A 19,520-nucleotide genomic window follows, 5' to 3' on the forward strand; every position below is an offset into this window, starting at 1 on the left:
AATAAAATATTTCACAGGGTCTTAAAAAGGTAATTTTTGTTAAACTTTTAATAAATTGCTGTTTATTTTAATTTATTTAATATTTACATTTATTTAATAATATTATTTATTTATTTAATTTTAATTAATTAGACATGCTTTTTGATGAATAAAATGTCATTTAACCATTAAAACAGTTTAGAAAAATTAAAATGGAAAAATTTGGTAAAAAATATAACGGAATGTGGGAAAAAAGAACAGTAGCATGTTTCTGAAGATCACTTACGCTTAAAGGGAATGGCTGTGTCTGCCGTCCTGGAAAGATGATCTTCCATCTGTCTGAGACTGAGCAGAGTGGAGGAGAACAGAGGATTGTTGATGAAGTTCTTCATGTAGTGTCCTTCACACTCCTCTTTGGTCTTGGTGCGCATCTGGTAAGCCACGTCCTGCCTGAAGAAACACCCAGATGTGTCATATGGCATTTATTACATTTTTGAACTAGCTTTTATATTTTTAGTGTTCATTTGAATTTTACTTTAAGATTTATTAATTTTGTTATGTGCTTTTGTCATGTTTTATATTTTTTTTGTATTAGTAATTTATTTTTAGCTTTATTTTATTTTTTCGTAATTTTTGTACTTCAGCTTAAACTTGGCAACATTTCTAATTCTCATTTAAGTTTTTGAAGTTTTTATATATTTATTTCAATGATTAACTTTATTTCAATTAACCAAAACAATTTTTAATAATTAAAATTTACAACAACAAGACAAATGTCAAAGCTGTTTCTTTTTCAAATCTAGGTAGTTACATGCCCTCAAACAGCAGATCTGTGATTTGCTAAACAAGGTAATTACTTCCAAAACAAATATTTCAATTAACCAAAATAATTTTTAATAGTTTTAGTTAACAATAACACTGATCACATATTTTACCAAAAAATACCCAATTTAGGGTTTCTGTAGTTTTTAATTCCTAAATTAAGATACAAGCAAAATGACAAAAACAAGATTTTTCTGTCAAATTTATCAAAATGAAGTGAGTTTATAATTATGAAACAAGAACAAATATCTGCCAATGAGCTTAGCAAAATCAACATATCTGAAAAGAGGAACAAGTTTTCATACCCCATTAACACATGTTAGCTCTATTTCAAGCATAAACTCACACAATTTTGTTCAGTTTCAAAGAAAACAAGATGTCATATTTTCATTTTGCAAGTAAATAAATATTTTGATTTAAGGATTTTTATTTGTAAAACAGAACACAGTATTTAGAAAGATATTTATTTTTAACAATGCATGCAACATTTAATACCACAACTTTATGAACTTTCTGATTTTCTGCTCTAACTTAAAACTTTGGTAACAGTTTATTTTAAGGTCCAATTCTCACTATTAACTAGTTGCTTATTAGCATGCATATTCCTAGCATATTGGCTGATTTTTAGTACTTATTAGCCACATTTTAATGCCTTATTTTGCATGACCATATTTTAGACCCCTTAACACGACCCAATACCTAACCTTAGCAAAACTACCTTGTTAACTATTAATAAGCAGCAAATTGGGAGTTTATTAAGGGAAAAATCTTTGTTAATAGTGAATACAGGGCTCTATGTTTACTTTTCTTTTTAGGGGCACTTGTGATCAAAAACTAGCCTTCCCATTACGAGGTGATATATGACTCCTTAAAGTATTTTACAGGGGAATGTTGTTTTTACCTTTGCAATGGCATTTTTCTAACTTTATTAAAAGTATGTTATCTTTTATGTCAATTTTTTAAATTATATTTTATAAGCTTTTGAAAATTTTTAAATAGAAACAACTAATTTGTACTACAGAGGTAGCACAGAAGAACACAAAAGTGGCTTGTAGGTGTATTTTCAGATGTTTAATGAGGCTCAGAGGTGGCATGAATGCAATCAAATTCATAAATTCATGTTGAAATTAATGTTTAAAAACTTTTACATTTCTACTGAATATAGAAATATTAAATGATTTAAATAACTGAAAAGATACTTTAAAAATAAAACTACAACTGCCAGTAGGTGGCGGCAAGTCACTGATTTAATTACTGAATCATTTATTCACTTAATTGGTTCAAACAGCTGATTCATTCAGAAATAAAACAAGTTACTGTCTTTATAAATGGCAAATTGAATCATTGACTCACTAGATTCGTTTAAAAACGCACGTTCATTCATAGACTAAACACCACTGTGTTTGAATGGAGATATACAGCGGCTCTTGTTTCAAACTATTTGTGATTATGAAATAGAGCAAAATCAGGCAATAGTGTTATAGTCAATGTAAGTCATTAAATATTAACCTCTTGTTTATTTACCTGTTGTATTAAATCAATATCTTATTTACATAACTCCCTTAAAAATCATTAAAGGTCACATATTGTACACCTTTCTGGAGGTTTATTTTAGCTGTTGATGTCCTTAAGAATATGTATTTGCGGTATAAGTGCCAAAAACTATCTCAATATATTTTTACAGCGCCTCTCTTAGGAGCTCTGTCAAGAACAGGTCGATTTTGGCCCGTCTAATTAATATTCATGAGCTTCTCTTCTGATTGGCCTGTTGATTTTTGAGTGACACACGGTCAGGCCAACCACAGGTAACTAGGGTCATGTATGCTGTGGCCTGCTGTGGCTTGGTGATACTCAACAGGATGTTTCAGAATAGTAATTATTTATTTATTTATTTTTTCAAACACCGAATGCAATAAGCTACATAACTATTGCTTTAGTAAAGCGCCTCTCACATTGCACATTCCGGAAAATTGCCGGAAAGTTGCCAGGGTGCCTTCTGTGTGAATGCAAACACCCGGATTGGGAACCTAGTAACATTGCTGGGGTCAGTCCCGGAATGAGTGCTGTGTGATCAAAAGCCAGAACCAATGCCATAAAGGCTGTTGTAGCGATGATGCATGTTATTGTGCGACTCTTCATGGCAAAAAAATATGTGCAAACTGGAACGAAGCAGCGATCAGGGAGTTCCTCACCGCGCTGAAGCACAGATTGTTGCCAGTTTAGTGCAACGTACGCGTCGCATTACACATCACGTCTTTAGGGGATCTTTACGGGTTGTGTGTAAAGCACGCACAAATTCCGGAAAATCACTGTGTGAATGAACCAAATTAAACAATTCTGGAACAAATCATGGGACATGATTCCGTGTTGTTGTTGCTCAGTAATGGCATGGACGCAATGTTGTCTGTGGGTTTGGCAAAAGGAGAGTGGGATGGTGGTTGGTGCTCGGGGTGGTGACTAAAGACGCTGACTGATTGGTTCGGACGTCACATTTTTACGGAAGTCACAGCGGCTTGTGAAAAGGCACAGCTACTTTATGCAGGCTGTGTGCATTTTACTGTGGATTGACTTATATGGTAGTTACATAGCCCCTAGACCTCAGTTACCAAGAAAAAAGCTGTGAAATTTCAGTTTTGACAATATGGGACCTTTAAAATCCGTCACTCATCTTAGTTCATTGCGATCTAACTATCTAAGTTTCATTATAATCAACGAAGCTCTCTACACTGCACAATCAGTCTCTCATTTACACTCTCTCTACACTTTGTTTATGAAAGGATTCATGAGATATGTCCGTGATACATTACTCAGTGTTGCTTAAACACGTAGAAACTTTTGAAGCTCCCCTCAGTGCAAACACAAATATGCTGATAGGGCGAGTCGCACATGGTGCTCCTAAATATTTTTTCATAATCACACTGTAGAGCCCTGGAATATGTTCGCTATTGTAAAGCGTTACCAAAATTTTTTTGAGGCCAGCAGAAACCCTGCTAAATGAGCCCAAGTAGAGTTACAGATATGATGCAAAGAAATACACTGACCAGTTACCAAAACCACAGTCCATGACGGCCTCTAACAGAGCCATCTCCTCCTGCGCAGTCCAGCCAGGCTCTAACACGGGAAAATCTGACGTCTAAAAGAAAGAAGATTAAAATAAATGTGCAAATTATGGGCACAAGATTGAACAGAATACAAGTTATGGGACACATAAAAGAATTACACAGTTTTATTATTAATAAATCTGCACTTGTTAATTTAAATCTTAAATTGAAAGAATATATTCAGCCTATTATTCAGCCTGCGAATAAAAATTACTTATAAACCTTTTATATTCAGTGTAATAATTTTCAAATACAAACTGCTCTCTTTACCATGATTTCATACTTGTGGTCACTCTGGTGCTTTTTATACTCGTATCCTCTTGTAAAGCACTGCAACAGAAAGAGGAAATCATATAGTACACATAGACTTAACAGTGACAGTATATGATTTATGCAGTCAGACAGTAATGAGACCCTCAATCCAGCGACTCACCTGCAGACACAGAAGGAAAGGTGACGGTCCACATTCAGCACATTTAATGTAAGGCTCCACTAGATACGAGGAACATCCTCGACAGGGAGGCTTATCGAAAGGATCATCTAAAAAGACAGAGATTTATTTACAGAATTAAGTTGTCATTTCAACAGACATATATCCTACACCAAAAAACATGCTAACAGTTTAATACTATCTGATTAAAATATGTCAGCAAGGTCAGGTTATCTGCGTAACACAGATGATATGGTATTTTAATAAAATGCTTAACACATTTAGAGAGTTACATTATAGCTTTATAGCATTATAGTAAAGTTATTATTTAAAAATAACATTAACGAAAAACAGAATTAATAAGAAATATAATTATATTATTCTGACAATTAAAAAATATATTGCTATAAATATATATATATTTACGATATTTGTTATATACACTACTAGTCAAAAGTTTTTGAACAGTAAGATTTATAATGTTTTTCTTACTCACCAAGCCTGCATTTATTTCATTCAAATGCAGCAAAAACGGTAAAATTATGAAATACTTTTACTATTCAAAATTACAGATTTCTATTTGAATATATATTAAAATGTAATTTATTCCTATGATTTCAAAGCAGAATTTTTAGCATCATTACTCCAGTCACTTGATCCTTCAGAAATCATTCTAATATTCTGATTTGCTGCTTAAAAACATTTATTATTATTATTATTATCATGTTGAAAACAGCTGAGTATAATTTTTTCAGGTTTCTTTGATGAATAGAAAATTCAAAAGAAAAGCATTTATCTGAAATAGAAATTTAGAAATGTCTTTATGATCATTTGATCAATTTAAAGCATCCCTGCTAAATAAAAGTATTCATTTCTATAATATCTTTAAAAAAATAAATACATAAAATAAATTATACTGACTCCAAGCTTTGAATTGTATAGTTTATAATGTCACGATTTTTTTATTTCAGATAAATGCTGATCTTTCGATCTATTCATTAAAGAATCCTGAAAAAAATTTACTCAACTGTTTTAAATATTGATGATGATGATGATGATGATAATAATAATAATAATAATTATTATTATTATTATAAATGTTTTTTGGACAGGAAATCAGCATGTTAGAATGATTTCTGATGGATAATGTGACACTGAAGACTGGAGTAAAGATGCTGAAACTTTATATTGGATCACAGATATAAATTACATTTTAAAATATATTCAAATAGAAAGCAGTTATTTTCAATAGTAAAAATATTTCACAATATTACTGCTTTTGCTGTATTTTAAATCAAATAAATTCAGGCTTGGTAAGCAGAAGACAATTCTTTAAAAACATTAGAAATCTTACTGTTCAAAAACTTTTGAGTGGGAGTGTGTATATATATATATATATATATATATACAAATATTTCAACTTTTATTGTACATTTTAACTTTTATGTATTACATTTTATTCATTATATATACAAAAAAATAAATATTTTAAATAAGAATGTCACATTTGATTTTAATGCTGTTACAACTTTGCAAATACTGGGGTGGCATCATGGTACAATGATGATTTTTGGTGTTTGCGTCAAAATAAATTTTAAAAAGTGATTTTAAATATACAGAAAGTAAAGTGTCTACCTTAATGTTTCTAATAACTTCTGTTAAAATAAAAGGTTAGAGATATAACATATTTATATAAACATATAAACCCACTTACTCTGACATGTGCTTATTAAAACACATAAAAAGAAAAACTGGTCATACTAAATTGCATTATATTTTAAATGATTAATAAAAACGTCTCGCTGACAACTGGGTAAAACTCAGTGGTTTGTAGCAGAGTAGCAAAGATTGGTAAAGATTTAAATGCCTGACAAGAGTTTTGTAATATGAACTACTGTTATACTGAATGACATTTTAGTGAGTGTCTTATGTAAATCATAGTAAACATGTATGGTAGTCATTATGTTTTGCTCAGAAAACAGTTTAGCATGACCTATGGTAGTAACAGAGTAATGAGCAATTACTATGGTAAAATTCTGTAACGAATGCCAGAGTCGTTTCTTTTACTCGAATTGAAAATCTTTGATTTGCTAAACGATGTACTTACTTCCAAAAGACGCCAGGCGATCCATGCTGCGGATGAGGGTGTCTGATAAAGAAAAACTGTAAAACCTTCCTCTTCTTTGCAACCGTTTTTAAAAAAGCAGTTGGGATTTTTACAGCTTTTTGATGAAAGGAACTTAACGGTTACGCTGATTAATCTTCATCGTTAAAAGGAGTAAATGAAAACAATGATTTAATGTTGAATTTAGCACAGAACTGAGAATGTAAACACACTTCAGTGGGTCTGTGCCGATCCCTTCAATGAACATGAGGAGGGGAAGTGACATTTTGTAACAGCGCCCCTAGCGGCACCTGTGTGTGTGTGCCGTTCTTTGGTAATTTTGGATGAGTCAAGAAGACCTATTCGACAGTGTAATTAATTTTTATCCGAAAAACATACAGTGCCGTACATAAAGAGCCCTAAAGTGTTTACTAATCAAGCTTATCTTGCATGGTGTACAACATATATTGTGCCGTAGTACCAGGGTTACCTGCCCAGATCTTTTGGTTTCATCTTCATCACTATCCTACCAGATCATCATCGTAAGTACGTTGTTTTGATGGATTTCTAGCTGATATGTGACCCTGGACCACAAAACCGGTCTTAAGTCACTGGGGTAGCAATAGCCAAAAATACATTGCATGGGTCAAAATTATATATTTTTTCTTTTATCATTAGGAAATTAAGTAAAGATCATGTTCCATGAAGATATTTTGTAAAATTCCTACTGTAAATGTATGAAAACCTAATTTTTGTTTAGTAATATACATTGTTAAGAACATTATTTTAAGAAATATCGATTTTCTCAATATTTTGATTTTTTTGCACCCTCAGATTCCTCAGATGTTTAAATAGCTGTATCTGGGCCAAATATCGCCCTATCCTAACAAACTTCACATCAATGAAAAGCTTATTTATTCAGCTTTCAGAGGATGTATAAATCTCAATTTTGAAAAAATGACCCTTACGACTGGTTTTGTGATCCAGGGTCACATATGTTCCGCAGAAGGCTAATGTAATCGTGCAAATGTTTTTCAGCCTATATATGCTTATTTTTAATATCAAGCTTTTCCCTTACGAAAATGAACTACAAATAAAACCAAACAAATAACATTGCTACTATAGTTTTACCACATAGCAACCACAAATTAACAGTTGTTTTGCTACACTAACCATGGTTCAACATTGGTACTTGAAGTAAAACTGTGGTTATACAAATGGTAGTCAGTATGCCAAAAAAAAAAAAAAAAAAAAAAAAAAAAAATCAATTAAATATTTCAGTTAATTGACTTGGAAGAATATATTCATTCTGTCTCTGAAGACATACACATTGACTTTAAGGACAGTCATTAATGGAGTTAATATTTATTAATAATTAATTATCTTAACATGTTTAACATGTTTACCCATTCCTACTAAAGGTTCCCAAATTGTATTATGTTAAAATGAGAGGTTCCCAGATGGTCTACCTACCAGTTCATGGGCGTCGGAACCATTGAATGCGGGTGGGACAGGACCCACCCACTTTTGAAGACCAATGATATCGGACCCACCCACTTTTACCGTCTCTAATTTGCGAATGTCTGCGCACTTTTTAGAGCGCCATCAGTCAAATTCATTGCACATGACGAATGCGCTAATAGATTAAGCTCTGTGGTCATGCATGTGAACAGGCAGCATCTGGGGTGGAGGAGTGGACGGAGTGGGAGTGGGCGCATCAGGTGCAATCATCAAATATATTTCAAAGGAAGCGGGCGCCACGGTCCTGACCGAATCGCTGTCTGTACTAGGTGTGTTTAGGGAATATTCGCGCCTGCTGCACTCCTGTAACACAGCAAAGTAAACAAAGCATCTGAGCGTATCTGTTGCTCAGATACACCTAAGCCTACCCGATACTTTATTCAAACTTTTCGATTATTTCCTTGATTTTTATTTTTATTGAAAACAAATGCCTTTCCGATGTAAAATAAGATGTGAAAAAGCAAAAGATCGATTTCGGCAACAGGCGGAAGTGAACTTGGGTCGTTTGCATTAAAAAGCACTAGCTATTCGCCTTACCGCTTACACCACCGGAAACGCATTCTAACGGCCGTCTTTTGTGGTGTTGTTACCATAGACTGTAAAAAACATGGACGTAGTGTCCGTGACGTCACCCGTAGATTTCTGAAGAGCATTTTTGAGAGGGTGGTCGCTGCAGAGCCAGATGGGAGGAGCTGGAGCTCCAGCTCACCCTCGCTGGAGGTAATGGGTGGAGATAGACACCTAACCACACCCTATTCTAACCCTAACTCCACCCATTAGTTCACACAGAGGTGGAGCTGGACCTCCAGAGAGGGGGAGCTGGAGGCCATTTGGCTCTGCAGTGAGCAGTACTTGGCATTTTTGAAGCTCTTAGTGGGCGGGAGTCAGCCATCGCCATCTTGGAATCGCGTCATTGCACGTCACTCACGGATAATCGAAAATTATAAATAGGCGGGACGTGGGTTGAGCTGGTTGCTGAAACCACACCCGCCTAGCGCGACGGTGGTGACAGCAGCGGCAATCCACCTGTCACTCAAGTGGCCACGCCCTAAATTATGCAGAACTTTAAGGCTTAATATAAATTAAACAGATGAGTTATAAAAAAATTCACCCCCCTCACAGTTGACATGAAGGGCAAAATTAGCTATATAGACCAAAACCAATTTTTGTACCAGGCTGTAAACATATTTTTTTCTGCTGTGAAGTTGGGCATTTTAACATGGGGAGTCTATGGGATTGACTCCCTTTTGCAGCCAGTCTCTAGTGGCCAGTCGATGAATTGCAGTTTTAGTCACTGCCATGTTGGCTTCAAGAGGGAGACCGGGAGGTTGCCATTTGGTTGTTACTTTACTGGATAGAGGCAATATGCATAATAAAAGGCACCATACTACAGAAAATGACATATACTCCAGTAATTTTTCTGGGGGGAGGACCCACCCACATTTATTTTGCTGTACCAGTTGTACTATGGCTGTATTGCCCACAACCCATTGTGCTTTGAAAAAACTTGAAAAAATTGTCCTGAAGGTGATTCTAATGATTTTGTTCTTATAGTTATTATTCTTGGTGTGAATAGGCCTTAAAGGGATAGTTCATCCAAAAAAGAAAACAACCCCATGATTTACCCACCCTCAAGCCATCCTAGGTGTATATTACTTTCTTCTTTCAGATGAAAAAAAATGGGTTATATTAAAAAAAATGTACTGGGTCCTGGCTCTTCCAGGCTTTATAATAGCAGTGATTTTTTTAAATACGGATATTTTTCCTACACAAACGCATTGATTCACTTCAGAAGGCCTATATTAAACCCCCATGTGGAGCACTATTTATGATGGATGGATGCACCTTTTTGGGCTTTAAGATCTCAACAGCCATTCACTGGCATTATAAAGCTTGAAAGAGCCAGGACATTTATTAATATGACTCAGATTGTATTCGTCTGAAAGAAGAAAGTCATATACACCTAGAATGGCTTGAGGGTGAGTAAATCATGGGGTAATTTTCATTTTTTGTTTAATTATCCTTTTAACACTTCAGCTGAGGATTAGTATTTTGAAAGCATATTTTGTTACTAAACACACACACACACACACACACACAAAACATATTTTGATAGTTAACACACAAAGTCACCAAATGGTAAATGTCACCGTATACTAGGGATGCAACAACACAGTTAGTCCACGGTTCAATACGTACCTCGGTTAACCACGGTTTTCGGTTTGGTTCGGTTCTGATATCTTGCCACTTCAGTGTGGGTTTTTTTTGGAACAAATTAACAAAATACTCCCGTAAACCTATGTACACTAGAAGAAGTGTGGTTTAGTATAGGTCTGCTTATTTTTTCTTTTGAAAGAGGTATTTTTTTTTCAATTTTTACCCAAAATAGAATGGGTTTCATTCATACTGGATGTCAGAGGGTGCCCTCGTGCAAAAAAAACCCAAAAAAAAAACCACATATGCGTCAAAGAAGTAGCGCTGATGACATTCCGTTCCAGTTTCTCTAATATGGATAAAAAAACATTGCTATTGCTGTAACTTACTAAAAACAAGATATAACGTTAAACGTTTTGAATAATGAAATGTAAGGACAATAAACACTCGTCTACAATAATATATGGTTTATCGGTGTTCTTCAAGCCATCTCAGGTATTTTCATAAGCCATTGCTAATCGACATACATTGAATATGAGTATAGAATTTATTGTCTGCCTCATTCTGTGATAAGAATCCACATCAGATCACACAAGGAAGTTATTTCAAACACTCGACTGATGTTGTGAATCAAAAATGAGTTATAATGTTTTTATAACTTTTGTTTTTATAGCTTTTCTGGACAACAGGTTTAGAAAGGCTTATCATTGGATGTTATTATAATGGAAGATGCTCTGCGTGTGTTGCTTTTTCAAATATAAGCGGGGAAGCGTTTCCTCATTTCAGCACGTGAAATCGCGGGCACACATACAGCAAATTCCCCGAAAAAATAAAACAAGGACGTTATTTAAATGCAAAACCGAAAAACTGCAATTCACAAGCACGCATTGAACCGTGGATGTCGTACCGAACGGTTCGATATTATATTGAGTATTGTGACATCCCTACCGTATACCCATTTTATAAACGTTTGACCTAGGTCAATTCTTCTTTATCTCTTCTAATGTCTAGCATGACGGGATCTTTTCCTCTTCCTGCTTCCAGCTTTTTTCTTTTCCTTCAGATGTCAATTCTTCTCGTCCTCGGGTTGTTGATCTCTATGCCAAAGCTGAGACCCCTTCCCTCTCCATCCATAATGGGTTGCAAGATGTAACCTGCAGCAACCAGGAGAACCAATCAGTGCATTCGTTTCATCATTAGATAATGTGCCATACTGCAGTAGGTTTGCATTTGGTTGTCCTAAATCTTATTTCACTTTGCAGAAATACTAATATGTCTAATGTCTCACCATCAGTAAAAGGATGGGTCCATGTGACAACCTCCTAGCTGGGTGGGTCGTTCATTGGGGCCGATATAACAGTAACTGCAACACTCACTAGCAGCATTTGACGAGATGGCCAAGCTGATTTAGAACAGATAATGTGGAATTTAAAGTGTTCATTACAAATAAATAGTGAATAGACTTGCACTTTCTAAGAGATGATGTTTCTCATCATTAGAGAATGAACAGATAAATAAATGAAAATATTACCATGATTCCAATGGTCTTCAATAATAACTCCAGCACTAAAGCCATTTCCACGTCTGTTGCAAAGAGAAAAAAAAAGTTGACTCAAAAAAGTCCATTCTATGGAAGACAAATATTCAGAAAGCAAATATTAGCAATTACAATAGACTGCACACCTAGTTTTTTTTTTTTAAAAATACTTTGTCCAAAAATGTAAATTTGCTAAAAATGTTCTCACTCTCAGGCTATCCAAGATGTAGATGAGTTTGTTTGAATTACGTAATTTGCTCAATATTGGATCCTCTGCAGTGAATGGGTGCCATCAGGCTGAACAGCTGATAAAAACATCACAATAATCCACACACCTCCAGCCTATAAGTTGATGTCTTATGAAGCGTAAAGCTATGTGGTTGTAAAAAACAAATCCATCAAGATGTTTTTATCTTCAGACTGCTTCCGGGTAAAACACACAACCTGTGTCCATAACATTGCTCATTGTGACCCCATTCACTGCAGAGGATCCACTGGTGGTGAGGTAGTGATGCAATGTTAAATATCTCAAAATCTGTTCTAATGAAGAAACAAACTCATCTACAAATTTGATAACCCGAGGATGAGTAAATTCTTAGCAAATTTGCATTTTTAGGTAAAATATACCTTTAAAAACAAGTGTTTGCAGTGCATGATGTTCTTTTAATTCATTTTATAGTCCTACCCTTGGCTCATGCCATAGGTTTCATCTTCAAACACAATCACACCGTTAAATCCATAAGGATTGTCCTGACATTGGACAGAAACCTTTAATAAAACACAAACAGACAAAGCCTTTATATTTACAGCCTAGGGAATCTGGGTTTGTTTTTCAGTAGAGATGCAACAGCTGTGTAACACATGAACATTTTTTTACTTTTGACAAGCAATAACTAATGAAAACTATGTCATTAAATTAACGTTACATGTGTTCTCTTGGACTTCAGAAGTCATAATCACAATAATGAAATATCTGCAAAATTTTGCAGGCAAAAAACATCATTTATCTATTGGCAATAGTATAGAAATGATATGATGCACAGCTTACACAGAAGCGACTTTAAAAAAACAAATGGTTTGCAATGGTTAAATCTATTGCAAAATCTCCACAAAATTAGCTATTGCATGGATTCCTGTTGAAATTACTGGAATTCACCTGCACAGATTCGCTGAACAATGCTAAATGTAATGCACCTTAAGAATATAATGGCATCAAATAACAACACATTTAAAAAGATTGATTTAAGGCAGATATTTAAAAATGAAATGCTCTATAAATTATGATTTACAGTATAGTCAAAACCTTTATATATTTGAGGCCCTATTATTACAGGTAATTTTTGTGCATGCAATGTTTGTGACTAAAATAATACTAAAAATAATGCTATGTTTTGAATTGTGTACACTGGGATACTTTACTACTGTACAGAAGTAAAAAAAAAAGAGAAAAATTAACCAAATGGAATGGCCTTTGTGAAGGTTTGAGGATTATTAACAATAATTTTGCACTAGCTTTTTATACAGGTAGTCGTAGATCTCCAGTCGTAACCGTGGTTTTGTAAACCCGGAATGACTCAAACGGCTAACTAATGCAATATGACAACAAAATGGCTCAATGAATCATGCCTAAGTAGCAGCGGTAGAGAAGTCAAGCATATAACGCAATTGTCATCACTTTAGTCATTACACAGGGGCTAAAAATTATCGTGATGAACAGAAAATGTTGACAAACATGGCCGTGTTTACGCCATGTGAGACACTACAAGCAAAAGCTAACAGTAAACTTAATTTCTTTACATGCTTTTAAGAAAAATTTGCAACAGGTCTACTCTTCCTCTACCTATTTTGAAAAAAAAAACCTTTTTGGACTACATGGTTGTATTAAAAATTGTACCTGTTCATCTTGGACAAATGTCAACGCCATTGTTGAGCTATCCAGAATAGTTTAGGTCGCGCGCAACATGACGTCATACGTATCGAGACGTCCAAATGTAACTTTTTGCTTACTGTCTACAGATAACATGCTATTCATTCTTTTACAACACGAGGGAAATCCAAATTCTCTTCTGATATTCTAATGAAACAAAATTAATAAGAAATATTTGTTGTTGAGTTTTCTCCTACCTTCTGTGTCACGCCGTATGTCTGGAAGTTCCTGTTCCTAAAAATTCCTGTTTAGAAATTTAGTTTATACCTGTACATAACAGAATTAGTTTTTCTCTTGTAAACTTGTAAAAAGTTCACATGCTTCTATAGAGTTCACTTTATTTTTGTCCATTCAGGACAGATTTGTTCTGTGCTGGTCTCTTCTTGGTTCCTCCCTTAATGGTGTGGGGTTTGTTAAAAAATATTTCTTCTGTCAGCCATCTGTTGTCTTTAACTCCTTATATCCAACCAGTGTACAATAAACAGTGTTGCTTGAAATAATCCCAGTACTCTTTTAGTCTGATGACTGTCATTTCTGCAGCAAACAGCAAATGGTTTCCATTGAAGCTGAAGTGAATAAAATGGCTGGGACATTTCCTGTTTTTGTTTCTCTGTTGCATTTATGGTTTTGATTATGACTAATAAAATTAAGGCATTATTGCTGACTTCGTATTATCCGCAACAGTCCGTGCAGATCTTTGCACATTTACTACAAATGTTTCTTCTAAATTACAGATATTCTTATATAATTTTTGAAAATACAGATCTATAATCATCAAATAATGACTTAAAAAGTTTAATGAGTATAGCTTGGAGTGAGTTTTGCTCTTTTAGCTTTACTTTGATTTCGAATGCCACCCAACCTCAACCTTAATATGAGCTAGACATCCGGGTAATGAAATCAGTCATGTGCCCAACATCTCCACATATCAGCCTAACTTCTTTTGAGTGGGGAAAAAAAATGTTATTAAAAACTATTTGAAATCCATAACAGTTTTGAATACACTGATTAATTCGGAAACATTTTGAATTTAATTTGAATAAATACACTGACCAAAATTATAAACGAAACACTTTTGTTTTTGCTCCCATTTTTCATGAGCTGAACTCAAAGATTTTCTATGTACACAAAAAGCCTATTTCTATCAAATATTGTTCACAAATCTGTTTAAATCTGTGTTAGTGAGCACTTCTCCTTTGCCGAGATAATCCATCCACCTCACAGGTGTGGCATATCAAGATGCTGATTAGACAGCATGATTATTGCACAGGTGTGCTTTAGGCTGGCCACAATAAAAGGCCACTCTAAAATGTGCAGTTTTATGACACAGCACAATGCCACAGATGTCGCAAGTTTTGAGCGAGCGTGCAATTGGCATGCTGACTGCAGGAATGTCCACCAGAGCTGTTGCCCATGAATTGAATGTTAATTTCTCTACCATAAGCCATCTCCAAAGGCGTTTCAGAGAATTTGGCAGTCATCCAACCGGCCTCACAACCGCAGACTACGTGTAACCACACCAGCCCAGGACCTCCACATCCAGCATCTTCACCTCGAAGATCGTCTGACACCAGTCACCCGGACAGCTGCTGCAGCAATCGGTTTGCATAACCAAAGAATTTCTGCACAAACTGTCAGTAACCGTCTCAGGGAAGCTCATCTGCATGCTCGTCGTCCTCATCGGGGTCTCGACCTGAATGCAGTTCGTTGTCGTAACCGACTTGAGTGGGCAAATGCTCACATTCGATGGCATTGGCACTTTGGAAAGGTGTTCTCTTCACGGATGAATCCCGGTTTTCACTGTACAGGGCAGATGGCAGACAGTGTGTATGGCGTTGTGTGGGTTTGAATGCACAGAGATACCGTGATGAGATCCTGAGGCCCATTGTTGTGCCATTCATCCACGACCATCACCTCATGTTGCAGCATGATAATGCACAGCCCCATGTTGCAAGGATCTGTACACAATTCCTGGAAGCTGAAAACATCCCAGTTCTTGCCTGGCCAGCATACTCACCCGACATGTCACCCACTGAGCATGCTTTGGATGCTCTGGATCAGCGTATACGACAGCGTGTTCCAGTTTCTGCCAATATCCAGCAACTTCGCACAACCATTGAAGAGGAGTGGACCAACATTCCACAGGCCACAATCAACAACCTGATCAACTCTATGCGTAGGAGATGTGTTTTATTATGTGAGGCAAATGGTTGTCATACCAGATACAGACTGGTTTTCGGACCCCCCCCCGGATCTGAATAATTAACATTTTGCAGATTCTGAAAGGGGGATGTAAACTTTTGACCTCAACTATAGTGTAGTATTTAAGGTTAAAATAGAGAAAAGGCTTTTAAATTCCAATGCAAAAAGGCAAATTATAGTCATTTTGTGGTGGGATAATCATTTGTAATACCATGGTTTACCCACTAGGTACCTGTTTGGCTGTTTAATAAATATACATGTATTTACTAGTCTAGTTTCTAAAGAGTATTGCAGGTCATACCTGCTGACTAATTTTTAAGTGTTGAATTTTAATAAATATTTAGACATGATTAAACACTAGGTTTTTTAAATGTGAAAATTAAAAAAAAGTTAATAACTTTGAATATAAATTAATGCAAGCAAATACTAATTTTAACCTAAGAAAAGATTAAAATGGTGCTAAAAAAAATATTTCTATCCTCTTATATGTACAATATATACATATGAATTGACACTGAATTGAGATCGAAACGTTATTGTTAATATTGTTTTATTGTTAATAACTTTATTGCAACATATTGTTAGTATTTATTAATAATGAATAATACTCAAATTCACTTAACACAAGTGAATTAATCCAATAATAATTTGCAAATTGAGGATACTTTACCATTTTTACACACTACAAAATTCCCATTCTTCCTACACTGTAAAAAATTCCTGTAAATTCACAAGGAAATTTAACAGTAAAATGCTGTTTTCATATAATAACAATAAGTTACTGTATTTTGTGAAGCATTGTGGGATATGTTGACCAGCAACAGTATGACACTGTTGTTTAGCAGCATAATACAATATTTTCCCTTGTACATGTGCACATAGTAAGACATTTTGGTTTATCTGCACAAGGTCATTTTGCAGCTCTTCCTTTTTATTGTTTTATTTCTAAAGTACTAATTTCTTTTTAAAAGTTAACGTTTAAACATCCAATTAAACTTTTGGGATTTAAATTGGATTTATGACCATGTTTTAATTAGCAAGTTACCACAGGAGTGTCAGCCCTACCTAGAAGCTATCTATTCTTTACATTATGTAAATTATACATTATCCTTGTAGTTCAAAGGCTGACATTGTAGAGAAGCAAATGACTCATTCTTTAAGAAAATGTAAGTTTGCCTATTGTTTGTTCAAGAAATCATTCACCTAAAAATGGTTATCTCATTATTTACTCAACCTTATGTTGTCTCAAACTCATAGGACTTTCTCTTGAAGGACAACTGAAGATACTGTCGTGGAGAACTGATATCTGTTTTGCCCATACAGTGGAAGACCAGTAGGACCCAAACCTTCGAGCTCCAAAAGGAACATAAAGGTATGATTAAATACCAGTAATTTTGTCTGATATCAAAATATCAGACCAAAGAACCACAAATTAGAAACTGGCATTGCAAAATGCAAAATTGTTTTCACCTGAACAAATTGAATCACTTCAGATAACTGGCTAAATCATGCGATTAATTACCTTTATCCTCTGTTTACTGCGTGTCTGTTGGTATTAAAGTTTGGTCCCCATTTTCTTTTGCATTGTTGGGACAAACAGACATCAAATCTCCATTAAATATCATCTATTGCATCATCAGAGTTTAAATCAGCATACGGGCAAGTAAATAAGAAAATTATCATTTTTGAATTCTACTCTGTGTATAATTGTTTTATTACCTCTGTAGAATATTGCAACAAGTAGTTTTTTAGTCATTTGCAGATACTGTGAGCCATTTTAAATTGTTTTCTTTACTAATAGATGTCTGCCACTCCTTCTGACCTTGAGAAAATGGGTAACCTGTCTATGACTCCTAGCTTGTTACCTTCTTGGTAAGTATATGTCTGCATTTTGTTTCACTAAAACAAAGCTCACGCTCCAGACTGACACTAGTTTCTATTATCAGGAAAAGATCCACCTTAATGTGCCTCATACCAGAATCCATTTATTATAAATGCAGCATGTATGACTTGTGCAGTGTATTCCGAGACTTCAGTTAATTATCGACTAGTTTTTAGTTGTAAAGTTTAATTTGATCAAATCAAATTATACACAAGAATATGTTCTGAAGCTCTTCTCCTCTTATTTTTCAGATACTTTATTGGAATAAATCCAGAAAAGAGGATCAAAGCTGCATGGAGAAAAGAGGTGTCTAAAATAACTGGAAAAACTGCAGAAGAAGACCCAAGATGATGAAGAAGAACATCAGTCCAGAAGTATCTCATCCTCATCTCAACCTTATGCTGAGGACAAATTAAGATATTGTCACAGAGAAATGTTTGCCCATACAATGGAAGACAAATGGGAACCAAATCTTTTAGCTCCAAAAGGAACATAAAGGTATGATTAATTAAAGACACCAGTCATTTCATCTGATATCTTTTATAAAGCATTTGTAAAAAAAAAAAAAAAAAACAAAAAAAAAAACATTAGCTGGTGTTCACTGAAGCCTGATTTGAGAGTACATTTGTATTTTATGAACAAATAAAGACTTTATGCATGTTTGTATGTTTATATGCATGCCTGTTTTAGGGAATATTGTAAAAGTTGAACTATTGTTGTATCAGAATAAAATAACAGAACATAACTTGACTTTGTTCTCTTTTGTAATACAGTCAAATAGAAAATGCATTGAAAACTGAGATCATGCACTTTAAAAACAAATGGTGCTATATAGCACTAAAAGTGGTTATTTGGCTTGTAATCATAGGGGAACCGCTTTTAGTGCTATATAGCACCTATTTTAAAAGGTACTATATGGCACCTTTGTCAAATGGTTCTATGTAGAACCATCAGATGTACCATACACAGTTAATGAGATAATTAGGTGATTAACAAAGTGATGATTGATCATTATTGAAGACACCTGATGTTAATAAGCAGAATCACCAAAGGAGAAAACCAAAATTTTTAAGCAACCATTATAGTGGTCAGTGTTTGCATTTGTTGGGCTCTTGACCCTTTGAGTTGAAGCTCAAGTCACCAGGTGATTATGTTTTAACATATTCATTGTTTGACGTAAATCACCTAGTCTAATCTCTAAGTTAGGTTGTTTTTTTTTTTTTTTTTTTTTTTTTTTTTTTTGCTTATTGTAAGAAGATCCAGCACTTCCTATACATTTTGGAAAGGTTTTTCTTACAACCTGTTTAAAAAAAAAAAAAAAAAGGCATTTCACCTAGGCACACATAGACATCAAGAACCAGCCCATGAATCTCAACAATGGTGACAAACGGCATATTCAGATAAACAGATCAACTCTGAACTCTCATAATTTATTCATGCCGCAATGCATGATGGGAGTCATGGATGAGTTCTGATTGGCTACAACACGCTTTTTGATGGTCACCGTTGTTGTGATTCTCACACTGATTCTTCATGTCTGTGTGTCTAAATTAAGATAAACTTCTTTTTATCATCTGTCTGATTATGGCAAAACTGATTGATCTTTTGTTCACAGCTTTTTTTGTAATCTGTAAGGAAATTCTATGTCAAATACTCAAGTCACTATATGATGATTAAGTCAAGCACAGTCAGTGCCATCTTATTGACTTTTGCTCTTTGCTTGTCTGGCTGTTATAACTCTGCAATTGCAGCCAAACAAGACCTAGTATTGATGATTTAAGGGTCAAGAGCCCAACTAATGCAAACACTGACCACTATAATGGTTGCTTAAAAATTTTGTTTTTCTTCTTTAGTGATTCTG

At 34.7% G+C, this 19,520-nt stretch overlaps 1 protein-coding gene and 2 long non-coding RNA genes across 3 annotated transcripts in view; 1 reads left to right on the forward strand and 2 right to left on the reverse strand.

Moving 5' to 3' along the window:
* Positions 1–6,696, reverse strand: part of tada2a (transcriptional adaptor 2A) — a 28,078-nt gene extending 21,382 nt beyond the window's left edge. Inside the window, exons 1-5 of the mRNA XM_051129956.1 lie at positions 6,440–6,696; positions 4,336–4,442; positions 4,173–4,232; positions 3,843–3,934; positions 266–429 (exon numbers count right to left, since the gene is read on the reverse strand). Coding sequence (XP_050985913.1) covers positions 266–429; positions 3,843–3,934; positions 4,173–4,232; positions 4,336–4,442; positions 6,440–6,464 — 448 coding nt within the window. The 5' untranslated portion in view covers positions 6,465–6,696. The remainder of the gene's footprint in view (positions 1–265; positions 430–3,842; positions 3,935–4,172; positions 4,233–4,335; positions 4,443–6,439) is intronic.
* A 98-nt stretch (positions 6,697–6,794) lies between these two features.
* On the forward strand, positions 6,795–17,430 carry LOC127177559 (uncharacterized). The gene is made up of 3 exons (XR_007829246.1): positions 6,795–6,978; positions 17,035–17,149; positions 17,378–17,430. It is a non-coding gene; the product is annotated as an uncharacterized LOC127177559 (long non-coding RNA).
* Positions 10,863–13,921, reverse strand: LOC127177558 (uncharacterized). The gene is made up of 5 exons (XR_007829245.1): positions 13,773–13,921; positions 12,334–12,416; positions 11,643–11,695; positions 11,400–11,513; positions 10,863–11,265 (listed from the first exon to the last, which is right to left on the reverse strand). It is a non-coding gene; the product is annotated as an uncharacterized LOC127177558 (long non-coding RNA).
* Positions 17,431–19,520: the final 2,090 nt, after the last annotated feature.

The sequence above is a fragment of the Labeo rohita genome, chromosome 15 (assembly GCF_022985175.1).
Source record: "Labeo rohita strain BAU-BD-2019 chromosome 15, IGBB_LRoh.1.0, whole genome shotgun sequence".
In the NCBI taxonomy this organism is placed as follows: Eukaryota; Metazoa; Chordata; class Actinopteri; order Cypriniformes; family Cyprinidae; genus Labeo; species Labeo rohita.